Consider the following 13,963-nt stretch of genomic DNA (forward strand, 5'->3'; position numbering starts at 1 on the left):
AGAGAGAGAAAGGAGAGAGAGACTAACAGATAGACAGGGAGCAAGGAGGAGAGAGAGAGAGAAAGGAGAGAGACTTAACAGATAGACAGGGAGTGAGGAGGAGCGAGAGACTAACAGATAGACAGGGAGTGAGGAGGAGAGAGAGTGTTTGGAAGCTCTTTGTGTGTGTTGCACTCTTGTATTCATTAGGAAAGCCATCTGTAATTGGTCACAACAGCAGGCAAGCAGCAGATCTGACAGAAAGAAATACATCATGTCCACCCAGAGATGAAAAAGTATGCAGAGACGATCATTATCAAAAGTGCCCATTGTATCTAAATATATCTCTGCTTCAGACATTGATTGATTTAACCTCACATCACATAGGTATATATTATGGTTCATATTTCAATTTTTTAAATTAGCAAGTTGTCAGACTGCAATAATGTATACTGGAGTTGCGTGCTCTCAACTGGCAACTGGTCCAATCCATAGATAGGTTTTCTCACAATAGCCTTGTATTTTTTGGTGACTCACAATGACTTTGCCATAGTCTGTCGGGCATGAACACAACGAATGAAGGTGGCCAAAAATAATAGCTAACAAATTGAAAATGGAGACCCAAGGTTTTTGCTGTACAGCGCTGTATGAAATAAGCTGTTTTTCCTCTTTGTTTGTGCAGGAGGTCCAGTGCATAGACACGTCCCTGATGGACCCAGCCAGTAGCATCACTACCTTAGTGGGGCCCAACGCCTTCCGCATCCCGTTGTCCATCAGACAGAAGCTGTGTGGGAGTCTGGACGCACCGCAGACCAGAGGCAACGACTGGAGGCTGCTGGCCCACAAACTCAATCTTGACAGGTGTGGAACACGCACGCGCGCGCGCACACACACACACACACACACACGCACACACACACGCACACGCACACGCACACGCACACACACACACACACACACACGCACGTGCGCACACACACACACACACACACACACACACACACACACACACACACACACACACACACACACACACACACACACACACAGAAAGATACACACACCCCTTTATCATGTATTTACTGCAGAAACAGTGCTTCCCCCCAGGCCTTTTCCTCGGTGAGGTGAAAGGCGTCTGAAACAACATTTATTCTGGAACTAAAGTGAAAGTAAAGTGGGCTGGCTGGCAGCCGGTCTGGGCCGCCTGCTGCGCCTCCTCAGTGACGGGGAAACGCAGGAGAGCTCTGTGTATTCAAACCTCTGGCTCGACTCCACTGGGAGGGACAGCTGGGGAGACACAGCACGGATGGGAACAGCCCGTTCCATAGAGACTAACTAAAGTTTGTTTATATATCTCTGTGGGAGGAGCGGATATACACAGAAACACAGCAATACAATGGAGTCACTATTTACACTAGTGCCTTGTTGATTCCAACAGCAGCCTTCTGAGCAGAAATCAGCGGCCTTTTCCTGCCGAGGAACAAATCTGAGCTCAAAATTAAACGGCACAAAGAACAATATTGTGTCGTCTATGCATGGTTTCAGTGTTTTGAACCTGCATTCCTCAAGAGTCTGAACAAAATGTCTTCTGCTAAAGTCACAGGGACCTAAACCGTAAAGACGCCTTCGGATTTACGAGTAACATCCTCAATTTACACACGTTATATTCAGCCCAGAAGCTCATCTTCCAGCATTACTGAAACACAGGCAGACACACACATGGATGATTGCGCACGGTGCATTGCATTTGTCCCAATGGGAAGCTGGTGACATTCTGTAGGAGTCTGGTAATGTGTGCAAATATTTATGACAAGTGAAAAGGGGCAGGTAGGTAGATTGTTGTTTATCTTCACATTTCCTCTCAAATTCAACACAGAGGATGATAACAAGCGCAAACCATTTAGACCACGCCGTCACTTTTCCCTAACCCTAACCCTAACCCATTTAGACCACGCCGTCACTTTTCCCTAACCCTAACCCTAACCCACACTGAGGTAAGACACACTGAGAAGGAGCGAGGTGACGTCCATGTCTCTTATTATGTTGAAACAATATCAGCAGTACACAGTCACCGGATTTGGGACAGAAAATCAGGTTTTGACCCCATGGGGCCCAAGTCTGTTCTTCCACTTTAAAAGCTGCAATGAGAAGATCAGATCTTTGTCACAAATAGTTTGGAAGTGAGAATGGCTTGATGTGGTAGCAGACAGTGACTAAAAAACTATTCTCCCGATTTTTCTGTTCATTTTTTGGGCTGCAACAGGATTTCAAAAGGCATTTCCTAGATTAGTATTGATTTATTGATTGATTGATTGATTGATTGATTGATTGATTGATTGATTGATTAATTTACATGATTTCAAAATGCAGTATTGTAGTAAGCTCTTTATTCCAAGTGTACAATTCAAAAAATGTAAAACAGGTATATTCACTCGCCTTGCTTCATTTGCGCCAACGTCCTTCACTCTTACTATTTTATGCCATTCTGCACATTTACATTGGCAGAGAGGTTTGCACTGTGCGCTCTGTGTCTCGCGCGAGTATAAACTAGTCGTTACACAGCGCTTCCATGCGTCGCCGGGGGGTCAGAAAAGTCACCAAATTGGCAACACCGCTTTGGATAACCACCAAAATGTAGGATTATAGGACTAGGAGGATTGTTTCTGCAGCCTGCTTCAAACAGATGCAGTGATATATATTTAGAGCTTGGTTCGTCACCAGCCAAATTGGCTAGTAATTGGCTAGTAACTTTAACATCTTACCCGCCACAGTACATTTTTACCCACATTTGGCGGGTTTGGTGGGGGTGTTAATTTCAAGCCCTGGATACATGATATATATATATGTATATATATATATATATATATGTATTTTCTATGATCCATTACTTTTTTGAAATTCTGTCTGGAAACACAAATATTTTTCTATACTCTCTTTTCTTTTTTCCCAGACCTGGAAATTAAAATCAAATTCCATACTTTTCCATACTGCGTAGGAACCCTGGGTATTCAGCTTCCTGAAGACTCAGAACAAAAGAGATAGTATAAACTGTCAGCCTACTACTACTAAATTATATTTCAGTCAGTACAACTCAATCATATTAATTCGTTTATTAATGGTTATCACATAGTAGTTTGGTTTTGGCTTTTATGGCTTGCTGCTGTACATGCAGACTGTGGAAAGAAGTGGAAATGGTGGTGCACCTTTGGCTCTTTCTCTTAGAGGTTGGAGTGAACAGGAAAGAAGACCGGAGGCAATTTAGGGCCAAAAAATTCACTAAAGATCAACGTGGGTGGAGGTCTTTTCTTCTTTTTCTTTTAAGAGTATAACCATCAAAGGATCATGATCTTGTAGACATAAACAGAGAGACATGTTTAGGCTACAGATAGACTCAAACTCACAAATATAGTCACTTTATGGCAGAGCAATGTATTTATTTGTTCAGCTATATTCACTATTATGTCTTATTATCTAAAAACTATTTTCCAAATACGCTGTTCTTAATATACATCCCAGATGACAGAGCTGGTTATACTGGTTGCACTCCAACATTTATATATTTGTAGAAAAGTACATTTATTTTCTTAGGAGTCTAAGGTCTTTTGCAGCAAACAAGCAGATTGTGTTGCTGTTTTTCCAATGTATATTAGTCTACAGAGTGTTATTATGCAGTATGGAATTAGCGCATGGTGTAGTTGTCTCTCTGTTGGGTAGGCTGCTAAAAAATCATGGTGCTAAAAAGTCGTGGGTCAGACGCTTAGTCAAATTCTCAAGCGGCGTACACTATAAGATTGTCTCTGGCAGGCAATATTATGTCCGACCCAGCTCATATTTTACTTGAAGAATATCAGCTCCTGCCATCAAACAGAAGATTTCCAGTCCCACAGGCTGAACAGACTGAGAAACACTTTTGTTCCCCAATCTGTCAAACTGCTCATCAGTCAGGGCTCTAGGCCCTCTAGCGCCCCTGTGTGGACAAGCACTGAATATTAAAGATGCACTGCAGCTACAGTAGCTACTTATTCCTAATGTCTGATACATGTTGTAGTATTTGTCGTTCTGTTGATTAGAGTATCTTGGGATGCAAGACCAATTTCGGAACCTTCCGACAATGAAAGTGAAATCAACTGACCAGATGTTTCTCCCTCCCTCGTTTGTTACTGCAGATATCTGAACTACTTTGCCACCAAGTCCAGTCCGACAGGCGTGATTCTGGATCTGTGGGAGGCGCAGCACTTCCCCGACGGAGACCTGAACGAACTGGCCGCCGTGCTGGAAGAGATGGGTCGCCGCGACGGCAACCTCGCCTCCATGACGACGGAACACTGACACAGCAACGTGGTTACCATGACAACGACAGAACTCTGGAGACGACGACGAGTGAATTCCATACGGTCGATAGAGCGGTGAAACACCGTGCTAATCATGCTGGCGTGGTAACAAACAGAACAAGAAAGACAGCCGTAGCAGGAGAGACTGTGTGAGAATTGTGTGTTAGTGTGTGCGTGTTTGTGTCTGTCTGTATGTATGTATGTATGTGTGTGTGTGTGTGTGTGTGTGTGTGTGTGTGTGAGTGTGATGTTACAGTCTCACATGTGTCTGAAGGAGCGATAACCCTACCTGCCACACCAACACAGTCGATCAGGAACAAACAAAACTTACACACGCCTAAAAAAGGGACCTTGTCCAGTGTAACGGCAGTTGTTCTCTTCGCTGTTATTTTATAACGAACAGAAAAGGAAAAGTGGGAACGATAGAGGTACCGACCTTGAGAACCTGGACAGGAACGATAGAGGTGCCGACCTTGAGAACCTGGACAGGAACGATAGAGGTACCGACCTTGAGGACCTGGACAGGAACGATAGAGGTACCGACCTTGAGGACCTGGACAGGAACGATAGAGGTACCGACCTTGAGGACCTGGACAGGAACGATAGAGGTACCGACCTTGAGGACCTGGACAGGAACGATAGAGGTACCGACCTTGAGGACCTGGACGGGAACGATAGAGGTGCCGACCTTGAGGACCTGGACGGGAACGATAAGAGGTACCGACCTTGAGAACCTGGACAGGAACGGGACAGAATCCTAAGGAGAGAAAGGAGCTGAACTGATGACAGAAAGAGAGGGAAGAGATAATGCGATGGAAGAATCAGCAGGTGATGATCGGTGAGGGCAGAATGAAAAACAGAGAGGAGCGAGGGGAGATATGAGAAGTGGTGGTCTCCTCTCCTCTCCTCTCCCGTGAGTCTTGGCTGTACGTGTTTGCCAGTACAGTTTGTTGTCTTTATATCGTTTCCTAGGGAACGCTCTTATATGTAATCTGCTGTCCATATGTGTGGATCATTTCCTGCTAACAGAGTTTGCTACACAGTGACTGTCAATCAACGGCCCTGACCACAAACAAACGCGAGGGAACACTTTCCACTTTTTGGCCGAGCTGCGAGGTGAAGAAGCACTTCACTATATCATCAATGATGTCAGTTGTTTCCGTCTCCATCTGGAGGTTAAGGTGTAGGCAAAGGTTACCAATGAAGTTAAAGGTGGGGTTAGATTACATTTCTACATCGCAGCTTATACCAAAAAGTGGAACCCCCTATAGATTAGCTGTCTCTCCAGGTAATCACTCATGAGTGGTATGGTATCAACTGCATTTATATAGCGCTTTTATCCAACGTGCTTTTTCAGTATGCCTACATTGACCCCATTCACACACGCTTTCATACACCGATGGCAGAAAGCTACCACGGGCAGGGTGCCGGCGCAATCATCAGGAGCGATTTGGGGTTCAGTATCTTGCCCCAAGGACACTTTGACATGCAGACTGGAGGAGCCGGGGATCGAACCACCGACCTCTTTTATCCAAAGCGAATAGTGGACGACCCGCTCTACTGTAGCCTACCTCCTGAGCCACAGCGGTTTCATGACAGACTTAAGACCTGAGAAACGCAGCCAGACCTTTGGCTTGACTAGGCTACTTGTTCCACAACATAACAAACCTGAAGTCCAAACTGTTTTCAGTGGTGTATGGTTCTGTCAGAAATGTCAAATTGCCTATTTTGCTGTGTATTTATGCACTTACGATCAAGAGATAAGTATGTCAGCTATTGATTCTAATGGAATCAAGAGAAAATTTATTTTTCTCATTTCCCCATATAGGCTATATATTTATTTTCTGATTAGGAAAGCAAATTTCTCATAAGCGTACAGCAAAAAATTACCAATTTGCACTACAGTGATCACACCAAGCCATTGTAAAGCAAGGCAGCAAATATGATCTTGAGGCTCCATTGCAGAAGTCCCAGTGTTCACATGCTCCCCACACTGCCGCCGCTGCTCTGGAGAGGAATTGTTTGGACATTGCTGGGCTGATACAGGACAGATGAGGAAACTCTTGCCACAACTACGATCGAAAGATGCCTTTTGCTAACCGGCCCTCAAATGTACGAGTCTCTGTGAAAGACTGCAGTCTAAGTTAGGGTTTGTTTCTTGACAGGGCCCAAGTCTGGGAAAAGAGAAAGCAAAAAGGGACAAACTAGAAATGAAAACAAAAGTCTGATAATATACGAATTATGTGATAGTGAATCAAAAATACATCTGATATCATTCATTACTGTTAAAAGTATCCAATAAACTGACTTTATCAATCATATTTTAATTTTCTAAAACAAATATATATATATACATACATACATACAGTATATATACAGTATATTTATTTTATATTTTTGGTGTCCCATCATAGGATGTTGGTATCAGCCCTACTTTGTGTCATCTGCCCTAAGCCTTCATGTGATTTCATTTGTGATCACCACCACTTTACTGGTCACTAGCGCCATCCAGTGGCCTTTCAAGATTCACAGCATTTACAATTTCGATTGTCTGAAATGTGTAAATACATTATTATTGTGCTCATCCTAATGACATTGTATTACCATTATGTATTTTTTTGTTTGTTCAGTGATCATTATTGTGTTAATTACATAAATATTATTTTACCATTGTTTTGTTTCTGATCGGTGTGGACTGTATGGAAAACAAAAAAATAACATGTAACATATCAGTGAGTTGCCCTTTATCTAAATACACCCCTTATAGATGTTTAAACGATGTTCTGTCAGCAACTAACATTCCAACACTGGTGTATTTGTTGAAAAAGTTGCATTCGATAGCTCAAATGTCTAGAGACAACAACTAATGGGGCCTATGTAAAATGAAGTGTAATATTTGCATTCTGCAGAACAACATTGTGAATCAACACGGGCTGTTCAATTTGTACAACTCATATGTATGCAATGAGTGGTGTCAACAGAGAGTAGTTAGTCTAACGCTGCTGTCTGATGGAAACCTCATAGGTCCAAAAGGAAAAGCCAGCTTTGTGGGAATGAAGTGAAAACAAACAGCCTTATTTGTCGGTGGGTTTTTGAATACAAGTAGGTGTTGTGGGCTTTCTGGGCTCATGAAATGTATTGGGAATGACAAGAACATGGACATTCAGTTTAAGTGGAAAGACAAAAAAAAAGTTTTCTTGTGACAGCTATGATTATACGTCGTTTGGAGAAGCTGTAGTGTGTAATGTCGCCATCATTAAAACAGACTGTTTCTGCTCTGAACTATGGAGAGACGCCATATGAAACTGAACTGACATCAGGTATGTAGAGGAGATACCGAGGAGATAAAATGTAGGCAAAGGCTGAGTTTATACAGGTAGAAAAGGTTCGATTTTTACCTGGTCTCATCTTCGTGTGGCTGTCTATACAGTACAGGGCAATCCTTTGAAAATTGATTTTTCCACATAGATTTTTCTGTCTTTGTCTAGATGGCCAGAAGTGTGCGAGTTAGAAGTTTGACCTCTTGTACCAGTGCAAAAGCAGACACATATAGTAGACATGGAGGCCTCAAGTATGTACATTTTATTTTGGACAGCCTTATTCACCAAATTATAAAGGTTTGTGGTTAAAGGAGTGGATGTTTTGTATATTTTCAAATGTACTCTTTATCAATGTAACTGATATAACTGCTGATAACGGATGTGCGAAATCAAAAAGGACGAGTCGGATTCCATTCTTGTGAGGATAAAAGCCTGAAACATCAAGTCATCATTATAGTTTGTTTCACATGAAAACGTGAACTTAATTCAGACAATGTGATGTGATCATCAGCATCTCCACTTAATGGCAGGATTTACAGGCGTTTTTAACTTTGTAGCAATCTGATTTCCTCTGAAGGATTGTGTGCGAGTAAGCAAAGAGTTAAAAAAAAAATGGAACTTACCAATTCCTGTGTCTGCGCCCATCCTTGCCATGGTCTACATTTTGACCAGCGCGATTTGATGTCGGAGTGGGCTGAAAAGATGAGCAGAGCACACGGAGGCCTCAAGGTGAACATTCAAACAGAGTGACATGAAATATGAGAAAGTAATGTGTTAAGATATCAAAGTATGTAAAAAAAAAAAAAAAAATCCACAGTATGTACAGTTGTGTACTGTCAGCTATATTTGGCAAATTTCAGAATATGGAAAAAAGAGCAGTACAGTTAGATATTAGTTTGTATGTTTCAAGTTTTTGTTCTTTTTTTTTTGTAAAAGTGTCTACTATGCAAACTTGGCATTGGTTATCATGATAGAAGTCTATAACTAGAGCTGTGCTTGTAAGTGCATTTTTATTTGACTATCAGGGGTGATTTGATTTGATTTGTGTGGGGGAGTATCGGTCCATTTTAGATAATTCTGGCACGCTTCATAAATCTTGCTCAATCTCGCAGAATGCTCGCCTCTCTATCTCCTCTAATTGTTTTCTGTACAAAGTGTAAGAAAGAATTTTTAAGACAATTAATAAATTATATTTATAAGCAATGCTGAAAACGTGTGATGCTGTTTGCTTATTTCTGTAGATTGACTTTCACATCATAGTTGTGAAGTAACTTAGATTGGCTCACATTTCATTATGGTTGTAATGCTATCCGTTAAAAATACAACATGTCTTGATAGTGGTGGAGGTGATTTTTCCACAACTGTCAAAAGCTTGGACACACCGGATACTGGTAGTCTGGTACTGTATATGACTATGATTTTCATTATCTTATAGCCATTTTGATCTAAAGCAGGTGTCGGCAACCTTTTTGATATGAAGTGCCATTTAAAGTTTTGCTTGTCAATCAGTGTGCCACACCAAGATTAATGACTCGCACATCAACATTTTACGTTATTCCTTCCTAAATCAGGACATTGAGATTAAAGCACTATACAAGGTACAGCACGGCCCTTCTCTGTCTTCCGCGCTGCCATTTTTCATCTGCTTTCTGCTGCCCAGAGCCATGTATATTAGGATATTTACGGTAGTGACCCACTCTCTGCCTCTGATTGGTTGCCTTCCATGGCAGCAGCAGAGCAATCTAGTAAGAGAGTGATGTCTTACTATATTGCTTTACAATAAGTTTGGAAATTCTAATGAATAGTTATGGTTTTCTTTGACTAAGATGAGATTAAAATACGTACCCCGCTAACCCTTAACTGTCCACTGGTCCCTTGACAGGGACCTTGATATTAGTTCTTATTTTTGATAGTCTTAATTAATTTTATTTTTTATTTTTTATTGATTCTTATCCATTGGTAACTTCATCTCTCATACCTCATATCAACATTTCATGCTTACTCAGAATTTTAACCCCTCGAATGCCAGTTTACCTACTTACTGCACAATCAAATTTATAGTAGAAAACACAAAATATGATTTTTTTCCCACAAAACTGCCAATTTTGGACTCCCAGCAAATTTTCACAAAAAACATGAAATAGCTTGATTCCTCCATCAATCTCGGTCTAAAGGCTTCAAATCAGTAGTTTGCACAGGAAAATCCGGGTTTCAAGGTCATGTGACCATGTTTCCATGTAGTGTATATTTCATGTAAATCTCCATGCAAGTGGTTGCTGTGCCTACACTGAGAAAATAGGTGGGGGGGGGGGGAACACAATAGAAACTACAAATTTGATGTCTTGACTCGAGCTGAGAGGTGTAAGATCAGAAAAATAATTATTTTTGGGGAAAGTAGTTGGGAGTCGAATTTTTTTTTTTTTTTTTTGCAGAATTAACATTGAAATCAATGGGAAAACTATGCAATGGATTTTGAAGCTTTGTAACTCCACCAAATGTTCAATCAACCCCAAGGTTAGATATTAAGGTCAAATTTCAAGGTATTTGGAACAGGATGCCCGCTGAAAAAAATGAAATACATTAATTTTGTAAGAATTTCCTGGAGGTCTCAAAAAGGCGGTTATAATGAGAGTCAATTGCCGTGTAGGGGGACCTTAATGGACAATTGAGGTGTACTTGATTTTCTGAGTGCCAGGCAGATGTTTTTCTAGTTCTGGCAACGTGAATTACCATAATAAACCATAAAGAAAACCTGTGCTGAATTTCAGACCTTTCGGTCCAGGATTTTCCAAATTTAACTTACGCGATTACTGCTTCGATCCCCCGAGGGGGACCAGTGGGGTATAAGGACACTTAGTCGATGAAAACTTGACTAAATAAAATCAGGATGAGGTTGACTAAATATGATAAGAGCTTAAGAGAAAGTGGATTATAGCTCGCTCAGATAAACATGTGAATGTTGTCTGATGTGCAAAGGTTGTTGGTTCAACCCCAGCCTCAGGCAATTTCTTAAAAAGTACTTGCATTATAAGCTGCAGCAGTGATCCTTCTTTATCATCACCAGTAGTTTGAACACTCATAGAAATAAGCTGATGAAGGAGACTAGTCAGTCCCTGAGTCTAGCTCAACTCACTGGTACAAATCTCACCTGTCTCACTCTTTATGCTCTGTGTTATTGTCAGTGTCAATACAGTGTATAGAAATCAGAAGCTTAACTCCCAACAGCTCATAGCTCAGTCGGCAGAGCGGCTGTGTCACTATCTCTGTCTGACAGCTAGACTGTTCGTTTGATTCCTGTTGGAGGAGACATATTACAGCACTGCCCTGTCTTTAACATCACCAGCATAGTGCCTCCTACAGGCAGATACACAGAGCAACACAGCGCCTCCTACAGACCCACAGAAATGTACACTGTGGACAGACTGCAAAGAGATCCAGACATGTCATACTATTACTAGAGCAGTTTCTCAAAAAGTTATTTTTATGCCTAGCGGCAGCCAAAGCCACACAACAACAACATAAAACGTACTTCCGATGTCAGTAAAATTTCAGCTCTCTGTGGTTTTCTGTCACATAAGCCTCAGCTCATGTCTCTGCAGAGGTCAGGGGGGGAGAACAGCCACCTCCTTAGCTCCAGGTAGTGGCAGTGGAGCGGGAATCGAAACCACAACCTCTGGCCCTGGTGTCTCTGTGTGTAGTACTCCTTCACACCACCAGCTGCCCTTCACACTCATAGCTCTTCTCCGGGCGCTCTTGTCTCTTCCCTCTGTCTCTTAAAATGTTACATTTCAGCTGTCAATCAACATAAAGCTGGTGTGTGTGTGGGGGGGCGGGGGGGGGGGGGCAGGGTTCAAGTAGACTATTGTGACACCTTGCCCTAAAGCCTAAAGAGTAAATGTGGAGTGACACCAGAGTTTTACCACAGGTTTAAGCAACCACCACCACCACCACCCAAGCTGAACGTCCTGATTGTACCTGAAGGAAGCCTCACTTTCATGTGATCGAGAGACATAGAGAGACAGTGAGAGAGAGCAAGACTAAGAGAGTTCGGCCAAAATCCCAATGCAAAACGTTTGACCTGTCTGGTTTTTAAAATGTTACATTTCAGCTGTCAATCAACATAAAGCTGGTGTGTGTGTGTGGGGGGGGTTCAAGTAGACTATTGTGACACCTTGCCCTAAAGCCTAAAGAGTAAATGTGGAGTGACACCAGTTTTACCACAGGTTTAAGCAACCACCACCACCCAAGCTGACCATCCTGATTGTACCTGAAGGAAGCCTCACTTTCATGTGATCGAGAGACATAGAGAGACAGTGAGAGAGAGCGAGACTAAATCCCGCTGCAAAAGGTTTGACCTGTCTGGTTTTTAAAATGTTACATTTCAGCTGTCAATCAACATAAAGCTGGTGTGTGTGTGTGTGTCGGGGGGGAGGGTTCAAGAAGTAGACTATTGTGACACCTTGCCCTAAAGCCTAAAGAGTAAATGTGGAGTGACACCAGAGTTTTACTACAGGTTTAAGCAACCACCACCACCCAAGCTGAACGTCCTGATGTACCTGAAGGAAGCCTCACTTTCATGTGATCGAGAGACATAGAGAGACAGAGAGAGAGAGCGAGACTAAGAGAGTTCGGCCAAAATCCCGCTGCAAAAGGTTTGACCTGTCTGGTTTTTAAAATGTTACATTTCAGCTGTCAATCAACATAAAGCTGGTGTGTGTGTGTGTGTGTGTGTGGGGGGGGGGGGGTTTCAAGTAGACTATTGTGACACCTTGCCCTAAAGCCTAAAGAGTAAATGTGGAGTGACACCAGAGTTTTACCACAGGTTTAAGCAACCAACACCACCACCACCCAAGCTGAACGTCCTGATTGTACCTGAAGGAAGCATCACTTTCATGTGATCGAGAGACATAGAGAGACAGTGAGAGAGAGCGAGACTAAGAGAGTTCGGCCAAAATCCCACTGCAAAAAGTTTGACCTGTCTGGTTTTTAAAATGTTACATTTCAGCTGTCAATCAACATAAAGCTGGTGTGTGTGTGGGGGAAGGGGGGGGGGGGGGGGGGAGAGCGTTCAAGTAGACTATTGTGACACCTTGCCCTAAAGCCTAAAGAGTAAATGTGGAGTGACACCAGAGTTTTACCACAGGTTTAAGCAACCAACACCACCACCACCCAAGCTGAACGTCCTGATTGTACCTGAAGGAAGCTTCACTTTCATGTGGTCGAGAGAGATAGAGAGACAGTGAGAGAGAGCGAGACTAAGAGAGTTCGGCCAAAATCCTGCTGCAAAAAGTTTGACCTGTCTGGTTTTAAAATGTTACATTTCAGCTGTCAATCAACATAAAGCTGGTGTGTGTGTGTGTGTGTGTGGGGGGGGGGGTCCAGTAGACTATTGTGACACCTTGCCCTAAAGCCTAAAGAGTTAATGTGGAGCGGCACCAGAGTTTTAGCACAGGTTTAAGCACCCACCACCCAAGCTGACCATCCTGATTGTACCTGAAGGAAGCTTCACTTTCATGTGGTCGAGAGACATAGAGAGACAGTGAGAGAGAGCGAGACTAAGAGAGTTTGGCCAAAATCCCGCTGTAAAAAGTTTGACCTGTGGTTTTTAAAATGTTACATTTCAGCTGTCAATCAACATAAAGCTGGTGTGTGTGTGTGTGTGTGTGTGTGTGTGTGGGGGGGGGGGGGTGTCCAGTAGACTATTGTGACACCTTGCCCTAAAGCCTAAAGAGTTAATGTGGAGGGGCACCAGAGGTTTAGCACAGGTTTAAGCACCCACCACCCAAGCTGACCATCCTGATTGTACCTGAAGGAAGCCTCACTTTCATGTGGTCGAGAGACATAGAGACAGTGAGAGAGAGACTAAGAGAGTTCGGCCAAAATCCCGCTGCAAAAAGTTTGACCTGTCTGGTTTTAAAATGTTACATTTCAGCTGTCAATCAACATACAGCTGGTGTGTGTGTGTGTGGGGGGGGTCCAGTAGACTATTGAGACACCTTGCCCTAAAGCCTAAAGAGTTAATGTGGAGCGGCACCAGAGTTTTAGCACAGGTTTAAGCACCCACCACCCAAGCTGACCATCCTGATTGTACCTGAAGGAAGCCTCACTTTCATGTGGTCGAGAGACATAGAGAGACAGTGAGAGAGAGCGAGACTAAGAGAGTTTGGCCAAAATCCCGCTGTAAAAAGTTTGACCTGTGGTTTTTAAAATGTTACATTTCAGCTGTCAATCAACATAAAGCTGGTGTGTGTGTGTGTGTGTGTGGGGGGGGGGGGGGGGGGGGGGGGTTCAAGTAGACTATTGTGACACCTTGCCCTAAAGCCTAAAGAGTAA

The 13,963-nt window shown here is 42.7% G+C and overlaps 1 protein-coding gene across 1 annotated transcript in view; it reads left to right on the top strand.

Moving 5' to 3' along the window:
- Nucleotides 1-4,824, top strand: part of LOC310783877 (netrin receptor UNC5C-like) — a 386,712-nt gene extending 381,888 nt beyond the window's left edge. Inside the window, exons 16-17 of the mRNA XM_083644778.1 lie at nucleotides 662-840; nucleotides 4,146-4,824. Of these exons, the coding sequence (XP_083500904.1) occupies nucleotides 662-840; nucleotides 4,146-4,308 (342 nt within the window). The 3' untranslated portion in view covers nucleotides 4,309-4,824. The remainder of the gene's footprint in view (nucleotides 1-661; nucleotides 841-4,145) is intronic.
- Nucleotides 4,825-13,963: the final 9,139 nt, after the last annotated feature.

This window comes from Poromitra crassiceps (genome assembly GCF_964638095.1).
Source record: "Poromitra crassiceps genome assembly, chromosome: 10".
NCBI classification, from domain to species: Eukaryota; Metazoa; Chordata; class Actinopteri; order Beryciformes; family Melamphaidae; genus Poromitra; species Poromitra crassiceps.